The sequence below is a fragment of the Solanum dulcamara genome, chromosome 6 (assembly GCF_947179165.1).
Source record: "Solanum dulcamara chromosome 6, daSolDulc1.2, whole genome shotgun sequence".
Classification (NCBI taxonomy): domain Eukaryota; kingdom Viridiplantae; phylum Streptophyta; class Magnoliopsida; order Solanales; family Solanaceae; genus Solanum; species Solanum dulcamara.
This window is the reverse complement of record NC_077242.1, coordinates 61,997,605-62,006,016: the sequence shown is the minus strand read 5'-3', so window position 1 is coordinate 62,006,016 and position 8,412 is coordinate 61,997,605. Positions and strand designations below refer to the sequence as shown.

At 33.8% G+C, this 8,412-nt stretch overlaps 1 protein-coding gene across 2 annotated transcripts; it reads left to right on the top strand.

Annotated features, from left to right (window-relative positions):
• Nucleotides 1-917: 917 nt before the first annotated feature.
• Nucleotides 918-5,827, top strand: LOC129891246 (sodium transporter HKT1-like). 2 transcript variants are annotated; one of them, XR_008767133.1, is made up of 4 exons: nt 918-2,118; nt 3,521-3,742; nt 4,124-4,358; nt 4,900-5,827. XR_008767133.1 is itself a non-coding variant. In XM_055966539.1 (3 exons), exons 1-3 carry the CDS (start codon nt 1,070-1,072, stop codon nt 4,299-4,301), a joined length of 1,449 nt encoding a protein of 482 aa, XP_055822514.1. In that variant the 5' UTR covers nt 918-1,069; the 3' UTR covers nt 4,302-4,469. The 2 variants fall into 2 exon arrangements, 1 of the variants encoding a protein (XP_055822514.1); XM_055966539.1 differs by lacking the exon at nt 4,900-5,827 and having other exon boundaries at nt 4,124-4,469.
• The last annotated feature ends 2,585 nt before the right edge of the window (nt 5,828-8,412 follow it).

Below are 8,412 nucleotides of genomic sequence, written 5' to 3'. Positions count from 1 at the left end.
CAAAGCCTTTGTCATGTTCTTTTCTTTGAGAAATTTAACTATTCCATCCCCTTAAAAAAATGATTTAATTTGACTTGACACGGAATTTTAAAATGTTAAAAGAAAATTTTTTTTTGTGGTCCGAAATTAAAGTTATTTCGTATGTATTAAAATATTTTTTAATCATAAACATGTTATGTGAAAAATTAAAGTGTTGCCAAAACGAAAAAAGAAAGTAATTCTCTTTGGAAAAGACTATTTCCATAGTTAGTTAATCGGGTTTTAAGGTATTGATGGGTAACCTCTTAATTACCCAATAATTTAATAGTCACCAAGAATATCCATGTCTGGTAAATTCTATTTTGATCCTCTTTGTGGCTTCCGGATATCCTGTTGTATTGGCCACATGTTCATTTTCCTCCTTTATCATGTGCATGCATGGTTGTCACTATTCAAATTGGATTAATCTTCCAAAATCTCACGTAAGAAAGGAAATGGTGTTGGAATTTGTGTTACATTTGGATTCAATCTTGAGTCAATTTCCAAGCATTAGCTACTACTACATATCTTCACCGCCCCATTGATTGGCCATCACCTCACGAAAGCATTACTGCTAATAAAATGGTGACACCTTAACGAAAAATCACGTAGTATCAAATAATTGACAAATCCACTATAATAAGATGTGGGCTAGAATCATTTCAATCGATCAGTATCACTCTTAAGGCGTGTCCATCCATTTCCATCTCCCCCCGACCCACCCAATGCCCCACTTTAAGCTCCACTCCCGCATCCTCTCACCAAGATAATAGTATTTTATTAAATTACATATAAATATTTTTAAAATAATATATATATTATGCAAATACAAGAAAATAAATAAGAAAATTTGTACAGTAAAATATCATGATCATTTGCCAAGAATTATTATATTCCAACTCCTTTTGATACACTAACTGTTGTTGGGGTTAATTTAAAGCTAACCCATCAAGGGATCTAGTACAGGAAACTCCACTACTTCACAATTCTTACTATAAATTGAACCCTTGACTATAGTAAAACTTAAAAGAGGCAGGCAAATTGATAAGCAATGCCAACGAAGCCACTTTCATTGTCTTTCTTTAAAAGTATGAGTCTTAGGGTAAAACCATTTTGGTTAGAATTAGGATATTTCATGATCCTTTCATTTTTAGGTTTCTTAGCTTTGAATTACGTTTCAAAACCTAGAACTCTACCGCTATTTCGTCCTCAAAACCTAGATGTATTTTTCACTTCTGTTTCTTCTATCACAGTTTCTAGTATGTCCACTGTTGAAATGGAAGTTTTCTCAAATGTCCAACTTGTTTTCATGGCCATCTTGATGTTTCTTGGTGGGGAAGCTTTTACTTCTTTTCTTAGACTTCAACTCTTCAAGAAAGAAAACAAAGATGACTCTTTTAGTAGCAAAGATTATGAGCTAGGAAATGTAATAATAAACCCTCTCGAGGATAGTCGTGATCACGATGAAATTATCAAGATGAAATCGATAAGATTGTTGAGTTACGTTGTCTTTGCATATATTTTTGTTCTTCTTCTTCTTGGTTCTTCGTTAGTTTTTCTCTATATAACAATCATTCCAAGCGCGAAACAAATCCTTATAGAAAAAGGCCTTAACGTAAATACTTTTTCAATATTTATCACTGTTTCAACATTTGCAAATGGTGGTTTTGTCCCTACAAACGAAAACATGATTGTTTTCAAGAAAAATCCAGGCCTTCTCCTCATTCTTATACCTCAAGTCCTTCTTGGAAACACTTTGTTTGCTCCTTGTTTACGCCTCGCTATTTTGTTTTTATGGAAAATTACTAAGAGGCATGAATTTGTGTATATTTTGAAGAACTCGAAACGTGTTGGATATTCACATATTTTTCCAAGTTTTGAAACAATTGCTATTGCAATTACTGTTGTGGGATTAATAGTAGTGCAATTTGTAGTGTTTTATTCATTGGAATGGAATTCGGAAGCCACTGCTGGATTGAGTAGTTATGAAAAGATTGTGGGATCTTTGTTTGAGGTTGTGAATACAAGGCATACTGGTCTATCTGTATTTGATCTTTCAACTTTAACTCCAGCAATCTTAGTATTGTTCACCATAATGATGTAAGTATTCTACAATTTTTGTTCTTCTTCTATTTTTTTTAGTGGCGTACAAATAATGTCACATAGTTAGAAACAACTTCATTTTTCAAATTTCTCTTTTAATCTTTAATGAAAGTAGTTTATAATCACATAAATATATAAGGTTTAATTTATTTTAGATTATAAATTTTAAAAGTCTAACTCCTTTTTTAAAAAAATTTGTGTCAAGTAAAAAATTGAAGAGAAAAAGTAATTCATTGTTTTGTAGCTGTTGGTTTGGAGTGTTAATTGGACCATGGCTGTGATACAAGCACATGCAACTTACGTGTACACACTTTGTTCTTCGACACTTTAATTGGTGTACAGGCTGCCTAGCATTTGTTGTAACATTAAGAGAGAATCCATATTTTCATAGTTCATACTCCACTAGCAAAATTCATGATCCGCTTTATTCTACATTTGAGCCACAAATTTTGTACCACACACAATCCTTAGCCAGTTGAATCTATTAGGCTCTCAATTGTAGGTCCAACTCTTTCCTTGACCTCTCCTTCACCCTTCTAGATAAAAATAGAAACTAATTAAACTACTACGAGCAGGGGACTCAAGATTTTGAATTTCTGAGTGTCCCGTTATTTTAAACAGGGATTCATGACAAAAGCATCAGCGCTTAATATTTATTAGCGAATTGCATAGAAAATTTAGGCATGTTCTGTGGTACATGCTTGGTAAAACAAGTTTTAAGAAAATGCAGCCGCATAGAAAGGCTCAAACTTGCGTCACTAAGACAATAAACCTTAGCTTTAACCACTTGCACCACAAGTCTCACTATTTCTAAGTGTATCATGCTTAATATTTATACATTTTCTTAAAATATATATATACAAATATATATGTATATACAGAATTTCAACGAAAATCACTGAATGGCGTGACACCCTCTCTAATATACATAGACCCGCCCCTGACTAGGCGTAATAAAAAAGGAAGAAAATTGATTTTGAGTAAGAAGGTGCTTATTGCCACTTTATTTTTATACTAAGTAATATCTTAATTTTAAAATATCCACTTTGCACTTAATCAGTTGATCTATGGTCACACAAATATCTCTCTGGCTTATTTTAAATTATAAGCTTCAAAAATCTTCGTTTTTTCTTAAACTAAAGTGTACCCTGCCAAACGCCTACCATCACATGAATTGAGACATAGAGGAAGAATATCATAAAAGGGCAGCTCGGTGCACTAAAGATTCCGCTATGCGTAGAGTTCGAGAAAGGAGAATATCATAGTGGAACATTATTACTTCTCTATTATATATAGTTATACACAATATTTTGTTAATGAATATCTAAAGCTTTCTATTATAAAATAAAAATGTAAGAATTGCAATGGATGTTTTATTACATTTGGTTTGTCACTGCAGGTATGTATCACCCTATACTACTTTTTTGCCTGTTGACAATTATGAAGAGAAGTCAGAAAAAATGAAGATGAGAAAAGGGGGAAGCTTGATGGAATACATATCATTCTCCCAACCTTCTTGTTTGGTCATTTTTACCATTCTTATTTGTGTTGTGGAGAAAGACAAGATGAAATATGATCCACTGAACTTCAATGTACTCAACATTGTCTTTGAAGTCATCAGGTGAGTTGAAGACATCTTTTTCTTCATATTAATTGACATTTTGACCGTTTCTTTTTTATTAAAGGGATAATATATAAACGTGACATTTAACTTGGTGTTATTTGGTATTTATGTCCTTCAACTTTGGATGTGATAGCTTCTTCAACATTTTAAAGGATTAACAGTTGAAAAATAGCCTATTTGGGAGTAGATTTTAAAAGTGAGTATATCCCCACATGCCAAAAAGAGAATGTATAGCCACTCAATTTGCTACATCAACATCTAGGAGTAAAGCTGAGGAATAACTAAGACTCCTGATACTTTAGGAATGAGTATTGTGCCATAATATTATAACCAAGATGATTTTCGTTCCAACTCATACATATAATGATAATTTTGCAGTGCATATGGGAATGTTGGAATGTCAATAGGCTATAGTTGTGCAAGGCAAATAAAACCAGATGGCCATTGCAAGGATGCTACATATGGATTTGCTGGAAAATGGAGTAATACGGGAAAGTTCATTTTGATAATTCTCATGTTCTTTGGAAAGATGAAGAAGTACAATCAATTAATCTGAAAGTTGGTTAACTTCCTTGTATATTGAAGTTCCTTCATTTGAACTTTCCGTATCTTTGTAAGTACAATCAATTAATCTGAAAGTTGATTATCTTCCTTGTAAATGCTTGATGTTCCTTCATTTGAACATTCCGTATCTTTATAAGGACTGTTAGATATGGGCTGATGCTATATACTTGGATTTTAATTGTCAGACTTCATACTTTGGTTTGGGCTGACTGGCTCTCCGTGCCATAACATGAACGAGCGATCCAACTCTACATGACATATGACTTTGACACATACATATTATATATATATGAAATATGTATTAAGATGAAATGGTTTTCATAACATAAAGCCCTTTTAAAAGAAAACATTCGTAAATACTGTAGAAATTTCAACACTTTTGTTAGGCTAGGAACCAAAATGATTGATGAATACATTAAGGTATTCAAAGGTATATGTGATGGCCTTGCAGCCATTCAGAAACATGTAGATGAAGATAGCAAAGTAATCAATTTAGCTAGAGGCTTAGGTCTCAAGTACAAGACCTTAAGGACTTTCATGCTAAGTAAGTCACCATAACCCACCCTTAATCAATTTACTAATGCTCTCAGGGTTTTTATATGAGGGAGGATGAAGAAGAGGTGCCACAACAGAACTGTAACATGGCATTCTCTGCTCAAATGGGAAGGGGGAGAGGAAACTACTCTCGTGGAAAAGGAAACAACAACTTCAATTTCAAAAAAAGACGCTTCAAACCTACTGCACAAGGAACAGGTTCTCAAAACACCCAAAGTTCCCAAATGGAAATAAGGATAGGAATAGTACTGAGTCATGTCAAATATGTGGTAAAAATAACCATACTTCTCTTAAGAGTTTTTACATATGGGACTACTCTTATCAATCTGCAGATGAACTACCACAAGCATTGGTTGTTGTAAACCTACAGAATGCATCTGCTACTAATGACACTCTGTATGTAGAGTCAGGAGCAAGTAGTCATGTGAAACATAACTCAAGTATTCTACCTGATCTTAAACACTACAATGGACCAGATAAAATCATTGTTGGGAATGTATCACGACTAGACATAACACATGTTGGGAATGCAACTAGATCAGGGATGAAATTACAAGAAGTCCTTGTAGTCCCTAAGATTACTAAGAATCTACTCTCAGTTAGTAAACTTGCAAAGGATAATTATTGCACTCTTGAATTTGATGAAACTGATTTTGTTATAAAGGATAAGAAGACAAGGACACTATTGGCCAAGGGATATAAAAGGAGTGGACTTTATGCTTTGGAAGATAAAAATCTCTATGTTTTTACTGCTGCACACGTTTGGAACACATCAGAGAACGTGTGGCATACTAGATTAGGAAAACGTAGTTTGAAGTCATTAAAAGTTTTGAATAGTAATAGTTGCATCAATGTTAGTAGTTGGAATAGAATGCCTTATGTTCTAGTTGCCAGTTGGGCAAAAGTAGTAAACTTTCATTTGGCTTGAGAAATAAAATTGAGAAGGAACATTTATTGAAAATTCATCCGATTGAATCCTCTCAACATGTGCGATATTATGTAGTGTTTGCAGATGATCACACAATATATACTTGGCTTTATCCACTTAAAAATAAGCTTGAATTTTTTAAAGTATTTGTTAAATTCTAGAAAATGGTGGGAAAATAATTTTCTAAAGAGATTAAGATATACCAGTATGCAGATAGAGGTGGTGAGTTCATCAAAGAAGACTTCGTTAAACATTTGGAAGATTGTGGTATTGTTAGGCATATCTCATGTCCTCATACACCTGAACAAAATGGTGTTTCAAAAATAAAACATAGGCATATTGTAGAGATTGGCCTAATTCTTCTACTCCATGTTAACCATACTTTCTTTTTATAGGTTGATGTCATGATGCAAGAGGGTACCCTAGACGTGGCCGGCACTAGAAGGCCATTGTTGGTCCACAAGCGAACGTTTTCGCCCAATCACACATGCAAACTCTCAGCGGAAGGTTTAATATAACTTAAAAGAGAAATAGCTCAAGTGGGCACTCAAAAACATCACGAATAATGAACTAATATGCTGAAAAATACTCAAGCATGAAGAGACTCAATGTCATATACTCAATAATGAAATTATGTTTTTTAAAAAAAAAACTCTGAAATAAACCTACCTAACTCAACTCTGACTCTGTCTATGAAGCCTCTAACTCAATACTAGAGAGGCGCCAAGACAAGTCCAAGGCTACCTCAAATGACTATCAACAGAATGAAAAATGAAGGAAATAAATATGAAACCCTCTGAATGAAAGGAGGTCCCACCAAAAGCTGAGTTGGATCTAGTCTTCAACGATGCACCTGTTGAGGACCTCTATCTCCTGTATCTGTATCATAAAATAATGTAGGCCAATTTAAGTCAGTACATGAAATATACGAGTATGTAAAATGGCTGAAAGGAAACTTACTCAACTCAACTCATAGGACTCAATTCTGGAAATAGCTCAACCCACTAATGCATGAAGTAGAATAATATAATGCTTTAAATAGTATGCAATAAAAGATATAACTCCATATAAAAAGTATGATAGTTTACTTTGTGGGAGATTCTCCAACCGACAACCATCAGTTATGAGCTAGTGATGGTACAATGCTTAAGAGTTGTCATTGCCACAATCATCCAATATCTTGCCAGGGTAAAGGACGCTCAACTCAATGGATGCAAAATCAATCATAGACCATTATTTTAGGATTTGAGAGGCATGACATCTATCTTACGCTAGCTACGTAGTTTATGGGCTCACCCTATATTGGTGCTCAATACTACTCCCAAAATACTTTATTATGTTCATATACACCAAGTGAGTAAAATACTCGTTTAGTCTCTTTTGGACTTAGCTCAAAACTCAACTCATCTCCAACTCAAAGAATGTATTTAAGATAAAAATATAATTTGACATCCCGACTCAATTTCAAAATAGGCATTTAAATAAAATGTTGATCAACTCATTTATACTTCAAATGCTCATGCTTAAGATGCTACTCAGGAGATTTCTTAGCTCATACTCAAACTCTTTTTTAATCAAAGATGACACTTGTTATTCTTTAAACTCAAAATAAATGCATAAAATATTTAATGCAAAATGTTCACAACTCGTTCTTTAAAACTTTGTCAATGCATAATGTACAATGAAATCTCAATTAGGATTCATGTGAATGCAACACGAACCCACACTCTCAACAAGATTCAATTTAACAAACTCATCAACGAATATCATAATATATGTATAACAACACAATGAAATTTATATACGAATAGGAATGATAGATAATTCAAGAACTCGATTCATGGAACTTTGAAACTCATCTCAACTAAGAAAACTAAAGATTTAGGACACGTGGATGAGATCAATCCGCATTATGGTTAGCCTTACATACTTGAAATCAAAGTAACAATTGAAACGCGAAGACTTCATTTGAAACCTTGAACCCTAGCTCTTTCTCTTCTCCAATATTTTCCCTTAAATAAATCTAAGTGTTTATGAGGATATAAGAAAATAGGGTACTGTTAAGCTGCTCAAAATAGTCCCAAAACGTTGAGGTTTTATTTTGGAAAAAGTGGGAAAAGACTAGAATACGCTTTAAAATAAACTGACTCTAGCATCTACGGGTCATTATACGACTTTAAAAAACTTCTACGGGTCATAGAAGACCAATCATAGGATTGGACTGAAGGAAGGATTGGGGTTTTATGACTCATGTCTCTGAGTCATAGACTTCTTGACAAGTCGTAGAAATGACTCGTCCTGCACGATTTTAAAACTCTGAGAAACTAAGTCTCTGGAGTTTTTCTATGAGTCTTTTTTATGACTCATAATCATTTCTATGGGTCGTCCTGTTGACTCGTAACAAAAGTACTGAGACTTATATTTTCAGAATTTTGGCAAAGGCTCTACGAATTATTTCCATGGGTCGTCAACATCCTTACGAGTCGTAAGGTGTAAACCCCCTTCACATTTAACCAAATTTTCCCTCTTTAGTGCTGACCGTAGGAGTACCTCCTACGATTCATACAATCTTCTACAAGTCGTAGGTTAACTCATAGCAACTAGCACAATCAATTTCCTC